This window comes from Eretmochelys imbricata, chromosome 14, assembly GCF_965152235.1.
Source record: "Eretmochelys imbricata isolate rEreImb1 chromosome 14, rEreImb1.hap1, whole genome shotgun sequence".
In the NCBI taxonomy this organism is placed as follows: Eukaryota; Metazoa; Chordata; order Testudines; family Cheloniidae; genus Eretmochelys; species Eretmochelys imbricata.
The window spans coordinates 2,053,157-2,067,973 of NC_135585.1; the positions used below are offsets into that span (position 1 = coordinate 2,053,157).

The 14,817-nt window shown below is 47.9% G+C and overlaps 1 protein-coding gene across 8 annotated transcripts in view; it reads right to left on the reverse strand.

Moving 5' to 3' along the window:
• TBC1D16 (TBC1 domain family member 16) overlaps nt 1-14,817 on the reverse strand; it is a 40,107-nt gene that overhangs the window by 19,722 nt on the left and 5,568 nt on the right. For 6 of the 8 annotated variants that reach the window (XM_077833243.1, XM_077833244.1, XM_077833240.1 and 3 more), the window contains exons 2-3: nt 7,597-7,836; nt 4,904-5,534 (exon numbers count right to left, since the gene is read on the reverse strand). In XM_077833243.1, coding sequence (XP_077689369.1) covers nt 4,904-5,534; nt 7,597-7,774 — 809 coding nt within the window. In that variant the 5' untranslated portion in view covers nt 7,775-7,836. Of the gene's footprint in view, nt 1-4,903; nt 5,535-7,596; nt 7,837-10,837; nt 10,854-14,105; nt 14,254-14,817 lie in introns of those variants that run through there. The other 2 variants (XM_077833241.1, XM_077833242.1) reach the window with 2 other exon arrangements.

The following is a 14,817-nucleotide window of genomic DNA, read 5'->3' on the forward strand; positions in this document are numbered from 1 at the left end:
TCACCCAGTAATTCCTGCACAGGCCGCAGACTTTTACCCAATAATTCTGGCATCAAGCCGATCACTTCTGGATGAACACGTGTTTCTCCTAGTTCATAGGAGTTCTAAGGAGTTTGGGGGCACCTGCTGCTTATTCCCAACACCTCACCTAAACAATATCACATTCCTCTCAGTCACTGGCTGCTGTGGGGGGACTGTGATTGGACAGAACCTGTTAAATGTATCCCTTTGGCTTTGTGAAGTGATCTCAGGGAAGGCACAGAATCTTTATGAAAACAACCCAAAACCAAGGGAAGAAAAAAAAAAATAAGGGGAGACATTTATTCCTCTTCAGAAAAGAATGAGTCTGCCAGCAACGGAAATTTTATCTGCACTCTCATTCTGACTCAGATAGGGAACAGCAAGCAGAGGAAATTCAGAAACAAGGAGCCCATTTTCATGCATGTGACTCTAGGAATAAAAACAGGGAGCGAATGCAGGAAGCACACAGGAGAACGCTGCCTAACAAGATTTTAGAAAAGTTTCCCATGGAAAATTTCAGTTAGTTAGCAGTTTTCAGGGAGCGTGCTTTACAATGCCCTGTAAGACAGTGCCATGGTGAGAAGCAAGGTGCCATACAAACTCATCGATTAGACAGAAGCCTGTCAACCCCAAACAATGAAATATCCATGTTTTATTGATCTGCTGCAAGTCACCTGCCAGTGCCACTTGCACCAAAGGTTTCTTAAATCAGTGCCAGATAAGGAAACATGCCTGTTTCAAAAGTGTCTTCAAAAGGTCGCCACTGCTTTTTTGAACCAACGGCAGAAGTACTTTGGATTAGCCACCAGATGGCTCACGCGAGCTAGATTAACCGACACGCCTGTAAGGAAATGCTGTAGCAATTCAGAGGTAAAACAAAGTTAAAATAAATCATGTTCCTTCCTTATCACTATCTCTGCCTCAGATTACTAATGCTGAACGAATTTTAAAACTCTGACTTTTCACTGTTCATTTTTTAAATTTCAGTTGGGATGTGAAATTTTAACTGTTCGTGGGCTCCGTCTAGTCAACTTTACTCTCAGGGTCTAGAGCCCTAGCAAAATGTTGCTGTTTAGAAAATACAGTCTTGCGGCTAAGGCACTGGATTGGGGTTTCTGAGATGTGGGCTCAGAGTTTGAGTGCAACACGATCTCACTGTACTTCTGTCCCCATCTGTAAAACGGGGATCATTCATTCCCACCTCAATCTGTGGGATTAAGTCAATAGTTTTGGAAGACATACTATAGTGATAAGTGTTACAGAAGAGCATATACATTAAACAGATAAAATTGGAGAAATATTTTTTGTTTTTAAAACTTTCCACTGAAACTAAGAAGTATTAATGGATGTATTTTCATTGCACTTAGGTTTTGTGATAACCGGCTTTTAAGAGGCCTAAATTTTAGGCCAAATTCAACCCAAGATTTGGCCTGGGCACCTTACAACATGAAGTTTCTTTGCAACAGTCAGGAGCAGACATGTCATCACCCAGTGACTACAAGCATTGAAAATAAATGCAAATTCCCCAAGGGTTTATTTAGATATTGTCCTGACAGAAAACCGCTTTCTAAAAAAGAAACTGGAATGTCCTCTTAGTAGCGTTACTTCTTTCAAAGGAGCAGAGCCAGTTCCTAGATGGCTCCAGCTGACAGCTGTAGGCTTTGTTTAAAGTCTAAGACTAACTGAGGTGTTTCCATTTTTTAAAATCCATCAAGACTACAGAACTTTAAAGCATCACCACCCTCTGTGGAAGAAAATGCAATAAAGCATGTAAAATCCTACACATTGCAGCACTGTGCTAGTGTGAGAGAACTTGAACATGAAAATAACTAGAAACCTCCTGATAACAAGTGCAGCCAACTAATCTATTTTCATCATTCAAGCTGAGGGAAGGACGTGGAGTAAACATACAGAATGAAGTTAGATTATTAAAAATGGCGATATTTAATAATCCAAAGTGTTGTGTGTGTTATTAATAGGGAAGTGTTTTTCAAAATCTGTTTAACAGCCTCCCTTTAATCCCAAATACCATATGTAGCGTAAGAAATCCAACAATGTGCTGACTGTCAAAAGGGGCAAGGGCCAGTGTAGGATACCATGTTAAGATGCACAAGTTTTCAGACTAACATTGTTCTTCCATGTGACCTGAAGAACCATGCTAAATCTGCTCTGGGCATGTTATGTGCCTACATGCAGTACAACCCTGTGGCCACATGAAGGTGCCCTCACCAGCAGGATGGATCACACACATGCCAGACAGCTGTAGGCTGCTGCACTATTCTGGAGCTTTTATTTAATCACATTCCAATGATCTCCTCTACAGCTCCATCCCGGACAACCTTGGAGACCTGCAGTTACTTACGGTACAGACCAACTGCAGAGTGCGTCTGAACTGCTCAGAGCACTGGACCTTTATGTAGTGGCTCGGAGAGTGCAGCTCGACTTACAATTGATATGGCACTTCCTTTATAAGCCCTGGCTGTTTTCAGGGTTTCAGATCATCCTATAAAGGAAAGTGGCAAAATCTGTCCAACCTACAAGGTTTCATAAATTCTGGGCATTTTTGAGACACAAAGGATGACTTGAATCCAGTTTCCAGGGCAGTTTTAAATCACAGCAGTATCCTTACATTAGCCTAGTTGTGCCTAGGGACTGCGGCACATACAGCCCCACCACTGGTGAAGGTTGGGAGCAACTACAGAGAATACAGGCCAGACAGATATGAAATATTGTCCAGTGCTAGTGCAATGTGCAGCAAGGATGCAGGTGCATTCAAGTCATTAACTCATTGCCAAGGTGTTGTTCTCATCCCCAAATAGAGCCTACTGCAGGCACCCCCGAGGAGGATTGGATCCCATCTAGATCAAAATTTCTCAAATGCAGCCACCATGACTGCATGCGGCCACCAGGGGCTTTTCGTCCACCCAGGACAGCCTCCTGGGTGGTGATGGGGTGGGGGAAGGACATCAGAGCCTCCCCCTCCCTCCTTGTTGCTCCTGGATGCACTACCTCTGGAGAGAGGTGGGGCACAACGCTGCAGGAGCAAGGCGAGTTCTTGACCCATGTTGGGGGAGGGAGTTTAGGTGGCAGGCTCCAGCAGCGGGACTTCAGGAACTTGCCCGTTCCAACCACAGGGCAGCGGGTACTGACAACCCCCGCCCCCGGCTCTGGCCACGCGACCCTGGCCTCCGGCTGCAAGGCTTCAGCCTCTGGCCCCTGGTTCCAACTCCAGGCTCCAGCCGCGCAGTGGCAGGTGCTGGCCACGGGCGCTGACCTCCAGTCTCAGCCACATGGCAGTGGGCTCCAAACACGGAGCTTTGGGCGCCAACCCCTGGCTCTGGCCGCAGGTGCTGACCCCCTGGCTCCAGCTGCGGGGCTTCAGTAGGCCTCTGGCCTCCAGTTCCAGGCGCTGGCCCCAGGCTCCAGCCATGTGACTCTAGCCCCTGGTGCTGATCCCCTGCAGGTCTGGTCCTGGGCTCCGGCCACTCAGTGGTGGGAACTGGCCTGGGGTGCTGACCCCTCACCCTAGCCACACAGCAGTGAGCGCTGTCTCCAGCCACACAGTGGCAGGTGCTGACTCCTGGCTCCAGCCATGCACTCTTGGGCTCTGGCACCCAGGTCCGGACTCTGGCCATGCGGTGGCAGGCACCAGCCCTGGGCACTGACCCTTCTCTCCAGCTGCATTGCAGCGGGCTCTGATCCCTGGCTCCAGTCATGCAGTTCCTGTCCCCAGCTCCAGGTTCTGGCCACGGGCACTGAGCGCAGTCCTGGCCGCATGGCAGCAGACACTAGGCCCCGACTGTGGCCATGCAACAGCTGGACTCATCACCCACCCCCATCACCCGGGCCCCCGTTGCCTCCCCCGGCCCCGCATCCATCCCACCACGGCCCGGGCCCCCGTTGCCTCCCCCGGCCCCGCATCCATCCCACCACGGCCCGGGCCCCCGTTGCCTCCCCCGGCCCCGCATCCATCCCACCACGGCCCGGGCCCCCGTTGCCTCCCCCGGCCCCGCATCCATCCCACCATCGCCCCAGGCCCCCGCTGCCTCCCCCTTTGTCCCCCCATCCAGAGCTTAATGGGTCCTGGGGCTTGTTGCGAAAAGTGATATTAACAAACATGCCATTATCACTTTTCACAGCAGACTTCTAGCCATCTGTGAAAAGCGATACTTGTATGTTGGTTAACAACATTTTTCATAGCCTCCCAGGTAAGCTACTCAGTGTGCTGTGATATTAACAAAGATACAAATATCACTTTTGACAGCAAGCCCCAGGACCTGCGAAGCCCTGGACGGCGGGGCTGAAGGACGGGGCAGCATTATTTCTGTTCCTGAGGCTGCCAAAAAACCCTATAAATAGACACTACAATGATTTGGATGTGAGTTTGCGTATAGTTCATTGTTTTGCCTAAAGTTAATGAAGTATTTTAGGAAAGCGTCAGTGCAGCCACCAGTGAGAGTTGGTGGCCGCACTCTGAGGCCACCAAAAAATTTGCCGTGACAACCTCTTACCATAGTGAGACACATGCTAAAAGTGCCCACGACAGACAAGCAGGTTCACGTTCCAGGGGACTCAGCGTGAGCCTGCAGAATGAGTTTATGGGCACAGAAGGGTGGAAGAGTCTGAACGGTTCCAGTCAGCAGAGCGGGGAATAGCTAACTCAGGGAATTTTCCCAAAGGCTTTTCAAATTAGATTTCAAGCAAGGGAATGAAACAATGAGAAGGGGAATTAAAGCAAACCCAATGAAAGAGCAACTAAACTGAGCTCAGTGCAGCTTTTAAGTACATTCGCTTCCTTATGTTCTTAAGCCTTCAGCCTCCTTTCACCTCCACCCCACCCCACCCCACCCACCAGGAAGCTGTAAAAATGTGACAAACTCACCTGCTTTCATTATCCAGAAACACAGAGCTGCTGCCTTCCCCAAGGGCTTCACTGATGGGAGAGAGGCAGAACGGGGAGGAGAAGGCATCAGAATCAGAGTCAAAAGTACTATCCCTGCTCACATCATCAGCAGACAGCTCCAAGGAGCCCTCGTCCTCCCCCTGCTCTAGCCTGCACTCCAGCCCTTCCTCTGTCCCCTCCACTGACAACTCCGATCTGTTCTGCTCCTCCTGAGAGCTGATTGTCGATAAGATTCCTGAGTCACTGTGGGCAGGCTGTGTGGAATTGTGGGTACCGTCAGCTGCCAGGCAACACTGAGACAGCTTCTCCCCTTCTTCAGAAGGGGAGCCGAGGAGAGCCACATCTCTGACAAGTTGAGATACAGCCAAGATCTCGTCGTCTTTCGGGATTACTGCTCGTTTCTGATCAGTTGGGGAAGCCTGCTGGACGGTGCCAAACCCCTGAGTGTGGCGGCCACGCTTGCGGGGAGCTTTACGGACCGGGGAGCTCTCAGGGGTCATATAGCGCAGGGCTTCTTCATCCTGCCTCTGAATACGAGAGTTTGGGACCCAGGCAAGGATAAGCGTAGTACCAAGTAGCTCATCTTTCTCCATGTACAAGCATAAATAGCCTTCAAGAGAGCACAGGACCAACAAGTTAGGACTTAAACTGTATTCTCAGGACATTTATCAGCCATATTTAGCCCCTGCCCCCCTCCATTGCCAATACAGCTGGGCTAAAGGAATCCAGTCATTTGGCAGATTTTCTCCTCCACAAACAGACTGTGAAATTCTCAAATATTCATTATTTGCAAATAATCCCTTTGAATCTGCATATGGTTTATGAATAAGTAGATAAGAACGGGTATACTGGGTCAGATCAAAGGTCCATCTAGGCCAGTATCCTGTCTTCAGACAGTGGCCAATGCCAGGTGCCCCAGAGGGAATGAACAGAACAGGCAATCACCAAGTGATCCATCCCCTGTCACTTGATGGACCTATCCTCCATGAGCTTATCTATTTCTTTTTTGAAGCCTGTTATAGTCTTGGCCTTTGCAACACCCTCTGGCAAAGAGTTCCAGAGGCTGACTGCACTGTGTGAAAAAAATACTTCCTTTTGTTTGTTTTAAACCTGCTGCCTATTAATTTCATTGGGTGACCCCTAGTTCTTGTGCTATGAGAAGGAGTAAATAACACTTCCTTATTTACTTTCTCCACACCAGTCATGACTGTATAGACCTCAATCATAACCCCCTTAGCTGTCTGTTTTCCTAGCTGAACAGTCTCAGTCTCATTACTCTCGCCTCATGCGGAAACTGTTCCATACCCCTCATCATTTTTGTTGCCCTTTTCTGAACCTTTTCCAATTCCAGTATATCCTTTTTGAGATGGGGCGACCATATCTGCACATAGTATTCAAGATGTGGACGTACCATGGATTTATATAGAGGCAATAAGATATTTTCTGTCTTATTATCTATCCCTTTCTTAATGATCCCTAACATTCTGTTTGTTTTTTAAACTGTCACTGCAAAAACACTGAGTGGATGTTTTCAGAGAATTATCCACAATGACTCCAAGATCTCTCTCTTGAGTGGTAACAGCTAATTTAGACCCCATCATTTTGTCTGTATAGTTGTGATTATGTTTTCCAATATGCATTACTTTGCATTTATCAACATTGAATTTCATCTGCCAAATACCTACTGGGCTGGGTAGCTACAGAAATCACATGCCATCATTTCAGTCCCCTGATTGGACGAGTTATGCAACTAATCAAGAGCGAATTTTGAATTACAGACTTTTACGTCAGATTTGCACCGTTGTTTATTTATCCCCATTCTACGTGGGCACTAAACACTGGTTACTCCTGAGTATTTGGTCTAGAAGGTTCCTGGAAAGCCAACCCAAAATAATCACACACACACACACACACACTAGTCTAATGCAAACCAATATTTGCAAAATAATTATTTTGCAATATTAAGCCAGTAGCGGGTATCCATTTACAAGGATACACAGGGTCCCACTAGCAGACAAGAATGGGGAGAAAGCAGCATTTGTCTTGAAGAAAAGCCCTGTATCGACTCCAGTGAAGCCAATATCAGGGTTTTCCTTGTCCTCGGATGCCTGCAGTGGCTGCTTGTTCCATCAGGGTGGTGTGATGGCACTTGACATCCCGGAGTGCAGCTGAGGGAGGGATGGACCAAGTGTTACACATTAAATGACAACTCTGACCCTCTCTAGAGATCTCAAAGCACTTTACAGACATTAACGATAACGCTCATTACCCAACTTCCCCAGTAACCAAGGCAAGTACCATTTGCCCTTGTTTATAGCTGGGGACACTGAAGCCCCGAGAGGTGACGTGATCAGTGCATTGTCACACAGGGAGGCAGTGGCAGAGCCAGGAATCCCACTGCTCCATCCCCTGCTCAAACCACCAAAGGGCTCCTTGGACAACAACAGATACATTGATGAGAACAAGTGGCGGCTCAGCTCAGCGGATGCCTTTCCTCAGTCCCTCTGGAATACTGCCTGTATTGGGTGGCAGAAGCTCTAACCTCCCACACCCCACGATAACACCCCTGAAGTGCTCAGACTCAGATGCATGCCAACCCCATGCAGACATGGACACGCAGATGCTCCCAGAGACAGAAAGAAGAGTGAGCAGCAAGTGCAGCACTGCATCACCTGGGTGATGCTCCCCGACACCTGGCAGCACCTCAGCAGGGTGGACGCATACATTGTTCTTGGAGTAGATAATCTCCCCATCCAGTACGGAGGACGAACCACCGCCACCACCGGGATTTAAGGTCAGGAGGTCAGAGGCTTTTGAAGAGGCACGTCGGAGGAGTCGCCCCAGAGACATCGCCAGGGGAATGTTTCCATTATCCGTCAACTTCAATCAGGAGCCAAATTCAGACAAAAGATCTGCCAAGAGGGAAGAAACAGTGTGAGGAGAAATGCAACATGACAGCTGCAAGACAGGAGCAAGAACTTCCTGCTGCGGCCCACCACCAACCGGGGACAACACTGCTACCCCTCACAGAGAGGCAAGGTTCCCATCAACTGCTGCCTCATCCCCACGACTCATCCATGAATCTCAGGTCTTTTAAGGGGATGGGAAGAGTGGAGAAAACATTCAACACACAGCAGGCAAATGGATTCTGGAACAGAATATGGAATGCCATCGCTGGGCCACATGGGGAGTGTCTCAGCCGTCAATAGGTAACTTAAGCTAGCTGTGGAATACGATCTCCCTGTAACCACCGAGTAAGCTTTGTACTGAAAATGAGATACGTTCTTGTGCGGGGCTGTTAATGAGAAGCCAGATCCCGAATCCAGATGGGATGTTCAGGCCATACATAATTAAACAGCTAGGCCAGGTAGAGCGCTTGATATGCTGAACACGGAGCGGAGCAGGCACAAAGCAATCCCACTAACAACCCGAAACACAAAGGCAAGGCAGAAATCGCTCTCCACGAGGCAGAGCGCCAGCTTCTGTTCCACCTGAAGTACAGGGGAAAGCAGCTACCTCCGTGAAGTTCTCTCTGGAACAAAGCTGTTCCTTTCCGTTGACTCCTCTTTATTCCCTAACGGACAGACCAACCTGACCCAGCACGCACCAGCGATTTCCATGGGCCCAGGTGCAGCACCTGGAGAGATCAGCTAGTGCATTCCACATGCCAGCAGAACAAGCAGAGGATGTAGCCAGGAACAGAGAGAAAAACACGTTACAGGTCAGCGAGAACCCTGCCTCCACCTCACTTACAGAGACACTCTGTACACTAGAAACACCACTGGGGCCTGAAGGGTTCACAGCTCCTCATACCGAACAGCCCTAGCCCTTCTGAACACCAGCTTCACTGTTAATGCCTTAAAAAGCACTTGACCTGAAAAGAAGGCATAGAAGCTGGCCTGTCTGCAATGATTTAACCTACCATGCCTGCTGGAGACACCAGTCCAGATCCCACCTGGGCCAGCAGGAGCTGGGAGAACTGCCAAGATAAAACTGGGGTTTTAGTGGCCACGCAGGAGACTGCTGTTCAATTCCCAGTCTGGGTAGACAAGGCAGCAGAGCAGTGGGATGCTACACTGGCATCACCAGCAATGCTGGTTTATTGACAGACGTGAACAAAAGGGAGCAGCTTGCTCTCTGCACTGGAAACACAGAGGCAAAAGAAAAACGAGCATTTCTCAAATGGGAGGGTAAACGCTGCAGGGACGGAAATACAGTTTTCCAGTTTCTACGAGCTCGTCACAAGACAGTAAACAAGGCTCCGAAGAGTGGCGGACAGTGGCTTTTCCACAGGAAAAGCCATAAGCCTCAACTGCAAGTTTCCTGGCTTGAGTCTGCTTGAATCATCACCTCAGCTAAGACAGTTTGTGCTCATCAGTGGGACTTGACCAAGATGGATCGACCCTGCTCTGTGCTGAGCCCACTTGGCTCTGAAGGTGATCGGTTTGCAAGCCGTTCTTTACTTTTTTGCCTCCTTGTAGGCTCCCTCCTGATCCTAGTGCTGCACACACCTTCAGAAACACACGTCAGGCACAAAGAGACAACACAGCCTGGGGCTCCAAGTACTGATTCTTCTCCAGGCTGTCTTAGAACACAGTACTGTAGGCTCAGACTCTATATAGGTGGGAGAGCCTTTTGCAACAATCATCAACAAAGAATAGTCCCTCCGCAGCCCAGAAGAGAAAGCAGAGGGATGTCTGGAGCAATTTCCCCTACTGTCTCTGTAACAAGTTACAAAATAACATTTCATCAAAAAGAAAAGGAGTACTTGTGGCACCTTAGAGACTAACCAATTTATTTGAGCATGAGCTTTCGTGAAAGTTCATGCTCAAATAAATTGGTTAGTCTCTAAGGTGCCACAAGCACTCCTTTTCTTTTTGCGAATACAGACTAACACGGCTGTTACTCTGAAACACTTCATCAAAAGACGCTGAGGGAATTCACAGCAATGGTGATTGGCGACACTGAGCTACCTGCCTGTTTATCACAGGACCCGAAGCTCCAACACCTCCGGAATGGAGACACTTAACCTGTATCACATCAATGTAAGAGTCCGCACAGCTTGTATCCTGACTTGGGGTGGATAGGCTTCCCCTCGCTGCGTACACTATACAGAGAATGGACTTTAACTGCATCAGTCATCTCACCAAAACTTTAAATACCATCTTAAAGATTCAGAACCTATTTGAGCGAGATATGAGATCAAGGCAGAAGCAGCTATGAGTCAGTGAAAGCATCTGAGAAATACAGGGAGAAGACTCCCACTGGAGGCAACCGACACAGAGAGGCTACTTCTCCACGCGCAGAGCAGCAGGTCCCATCTAGCACCACTGCAGCTCTCAAGGGGGCCCCCAGGAACATCAGAAGAGGCGCAGGCCTTCTGTCAATGAAAAGCAGCAGCAGCTGCATTTAGTTAGCTTCCATCTAGCTCAGAAAGAATAAAGCATCAACCAAAGATCAAAAGTTGCTCCCTGGGAAGTGAAAAGGATCTAAAACAGAAAGAGCTGCTTTGATCCTAGGCTGCGGCTATCGCTCCAGCTCTGTCTGCACACAGGAGTCTGCTGGGAGTGGAAGGCTCAAGAACATGAAGCACTGGCTCCGAAGGAAATCTGGGCTGGTGCACTGGGCACGCATTGCCCAAGTGCTGCGTTTCAGATACAGCAAGTGGATGGTTCAGGGGACTGGGAAGGAGAGAGATTATTTCACTTCCAGGTTGCTGGCTCGATTCTAGCCCATGCTGGCAGCGATCAAGCGTTATCCACCGACTGTTCCGTGGCCTACACCAAATGACGTTGGGGAGTCTCAGTCTCATTCCCAGCAGACAGGTGCTGCCATCACCAAAATTAACAAGCAGCACAATAGTTAGCAGCCTCAGCAAAGAGGCCTAGGACTGAATGCACCATGGAGACTGACCTCTCTTCCCCTTGGGAGGGTCTGCCCACAATGGTGGGGTAGTACAGTACTACTGCTCCTTGCCTTGCACAATCCAGGGGATGCAAAGATGAATTCCATCTCCAGGGCTGGAAAGTCAACATTAGAGTTGTACCTTTTTTTTTTTTTTTTTTTTTTTTAAAAGGGGTACGTTTCAGATTAAGCTTGTGTTTTTTGTGACTGCGGGGATTATTCCAACGCAGCAGCAGCTAACACTCGAACAGGAACCAGATCACCCACCCTGCCCTCTGGAAGCTGGAGAACTGAGTTAGCTGATAAGCCCTCACTGCCTGCCAATTTTTATTGTACACACAGAAAAGATTTGTTTGCTCCACTCAGCAACTATTGTCAGACCCTTTTGCTGCAGCTGCTGGGGCCATTCATGCAGCCATTGGTTCCTTTCTTAGCCAATGCCAGGGCTCCCCAGCTAGCAGAGAGCCCCAGAGAAACATCATGCAGCCAGCAGTCACACAGTTGCTAACCCCCTGAAGCCTACTTCTGTTATCCTCTTCACTGGAAGCCAAGCACAGTTGCAGCCAGCAGTGTCTCAGATAGCTCTGACAGCCAGCAGCCTTGTTTAGAAAGGCCCTTCCCCTTTCACAAACTTAAACAACAAGATCCTGTTGAGGGTTGGCAGATCACACCCTCAACTTGGCAGATATTCCTGGACCAATCTCTGCTGGCTCCATTTGCACAAGCTTTCAGTTCTCTGATAAAGAAGAGAAGTGCAGGGTTTCTGCCTGGCCCTGGCAGGGGGTTCAGCATGTATTTTTGGGTTTGCGCAGTATCATACAGCAATAACAACTGTGCTTTACAGACACACAAGGCAACAAAGCTCCCTATCACAGAACTTAGTCTAGATAGACAAATTCAGATCAAACTCGGGAGCAGGGAGGCTGCAGCTTGAAAGCCAAGTTGCTGAGCAGTTGTGTGCGCAGCAATGGATCTTGTTGGATCCAAGGGGTGATTGTTAATCAAAGAAAACAATACTTAAAAGTAATATGAGCCAAACAACAGGGTTTGGAAACGAGACTAGGCTGTCCTGTGGATAAACGGAATAAACCAGCACTAGAGTCGCACTTGAATCAGATTATCTACCTATCAATCTATTTATAAATTAATTTTGCATTTTCCTGATCAAGGCAATCTCTTCCAATTGACTTGAATTTGACTTTAATACTATGTCAGCACAACACCTTATTCCACAGGAGCGATCCCAACCAGGGCTACTCTCAAATGCCCAGGGAGAGGGGAGTGTTACTTTGTGTTGGACAAAGGCAACACTGAGCAAGCAGAGTGACCCAGTCCCACCACAAATGGGAACCTGGGAACCATTACTACCACCGTATTCCCAGCCCATGTGTATAACCTTCAGCAAGTCACTGTCATTCTCTGACCTTTGTGGTCCCCATGTGTCAAACGGGGATAATGCTAACAGTGACCCCTCCTTTGTGCTTTGAGATCTGTGTGTGAAAAAAGCAGATTACTAGCAACTTGCTTGAGCTATTTAAAATTAGACCAGCCAAAGCTGTGGAAAGCTATACCGTAGAGAACCATCTGAACTAGTCCTGGATTGTGGGGAGAACTAGGGTCCCTCCCCGCAAAATCTTTAATTTCTATCTATTGGCAGCAGCAGCGTGCCAAGTACACAGTTAAGGAGAAGGGCAGGAGCTGTTATTAGCATCAGAGTGAAATCCTGGGCTCACTGATGTCAAGAGCAAAGCTCCAGATGACATCAGTGTGACCAAGACTTTGCCCGAAGTGAGAAAGCATCTCAGCCCAGAAGAACGAGGGGGAAAGAGGTTCGGCACCCTACTTGGACAGGCCCAGCATCCCAGGTCTGAGAGTCAGCTGCAAGAGAAGGGAGAAGCTATCACCAGAGCCCATTCTTCACTCCCTGGCTCCAGTATTCACCTACCTTGGCACAAATGGCAAACATTAAAATACCCCACTCCTTCTGCATCAGAGCCAAATCTTCCGATGGTGATTCAGTTACTGTGCTACTATTTGTAATGCATGCTCCTCTCCACACATGCACACACCCTCCGCCCCCAGGCTGGGCGTCATTTCATGTACTGAACTCTGCAGCGCTCGTACAATGTGCTGTTAATGTTTGATGGCTTCTTTTTTTTTTAAGTGCCTGCCAGCCATATCCTTATAACTGCTCCAGTACCGCTCTTCTGTCCTAACCATTAACATCTAAAAAATTCCAGCAGTGTGTTCTGACCACTGGACGAATAAGCCAATTTCAAAGCTCTTCCCCTAATGCTACGCACATCAGACCAGAGGACAGAAGCCAAACAGTAGTTGTTTGCAAGTCATATTCTTATCACGTGAGAGGCTGGGAGAAGACAGGGACATGGCTAGCAAGATCCTACTCCCCTAGTGAATAGGGAAGGCAATATTTTTCCCCAGGCTGGCTCTCAAACGTTACACTGTTCACACAGTGAGATGTTGAATGAATGGAATCAAAGATCTTTGTCAAACCCGCCAGAGGTCAAAATCAGCCCTGGATTAAGCCCTCTGATTTCAAAGGAGTTACCCAAAATCACATTAGATCTGAATCTGACCCTAAACTAATGACTAGGACAATCTTCCTCACAGCCCATATTGAAACACAATAAGGGAACCTCATCCTAGCTACAGAAATTCACCATCAGTAGAGTAACCAACTAGCAGCGCATTCTTCAGGCACTCAAACATTAATGCCGTTTGGGAGAGGATCGCATACACAGATGGACTCTTCTCATTATCAGTCTTAATCACTGTATGTATAGATTTCAGAGTAACAGCCGTGTTAGTCTGTATTCGCAAAAAGAAAAGGAGTACTTGTGGCACCTTAGAGACTAACCAATTTATCTGAGCATGAGCTTTCGTGAGCTACAGCTCACTTCATCGGATGCATACTGTGGAAACTGCAGAAGACATTATATACACAGAGACCATGAAACAATACCTCCTCCCACCCCACTCTCCTGCTGGTAATAGCTTATCTAAAGTGATCATCAAGTTGGGCCATTCCCAGCACAAATCCAGGTTTTCTCACCCTCCCCCCCCACAAACTCACTTTCCTGCTGGTAATAGCCCATCCAAAGTGACCACTCTCTTTAAAATGTGTATAGAGCAGCCCAATAGCTCAGGGCAAAACCAATTAATCACATGACCCAAACGCTAAGAGGTCTACCAAAATTACTTCACTGAGGTGGGGGAGGGATCTTACACAGGGGCTGACAGATCTGCATTCACTCACTTTTGATAAGTGAAGAGAGAAACTCAGAAGCCACCTTTCTGTCCACCTTCAGTCGGTCTTGACCAAACAGACTTGCCACTTCCTCTCAACTCATATATAATGTCTTCTGCAGTTTCCACGGTATGCATCTGATGAAGTGAGCTGTAGCTCACGAAAGCTCATGCTCAAATAAATTGGTTAGTCTCTAAGGTGCCACAAGTACTCCTTTTCTTTTTGCGAATACAGACTAACACGGCTGTTACTCTGAAACCTGTATTGTTACAGATGTACTAGCTGACAGGTATTTTGAAATAAATTATCAAAATAATTGAAACTGGCATGATTATGTAGTGTTATTTTGACAAACAAAATATTGTGTACAGAATTTTTATTTTTTTGGTGCAGAATGCCCGCAGAAGTAACATTCACACCTTTTGAGGGCAGCACAAAGGACAGGAAGGCATCTTGCTTAGTTATCCTGAGACCCTCTGGCTGACTCCAGAATCGTGCTGCTGAATTCACAGTGGAGTGCATCAGCTAGCCAGTGGGAGGACAGCAAATGTGAAGTGTAGGGGACAGAATGGGGAGGGGAAGGAGAAAGAACAGGATAAAAATGGACACATATTCAAGGTCCCAGGTGGAACACAGTGCTCACTTCTTGTCCCCTCCCATCCCCACTAAGAACAAATGGGGGTAGGAGAACATGTAATTAATATGCATTTTAACATCTGGC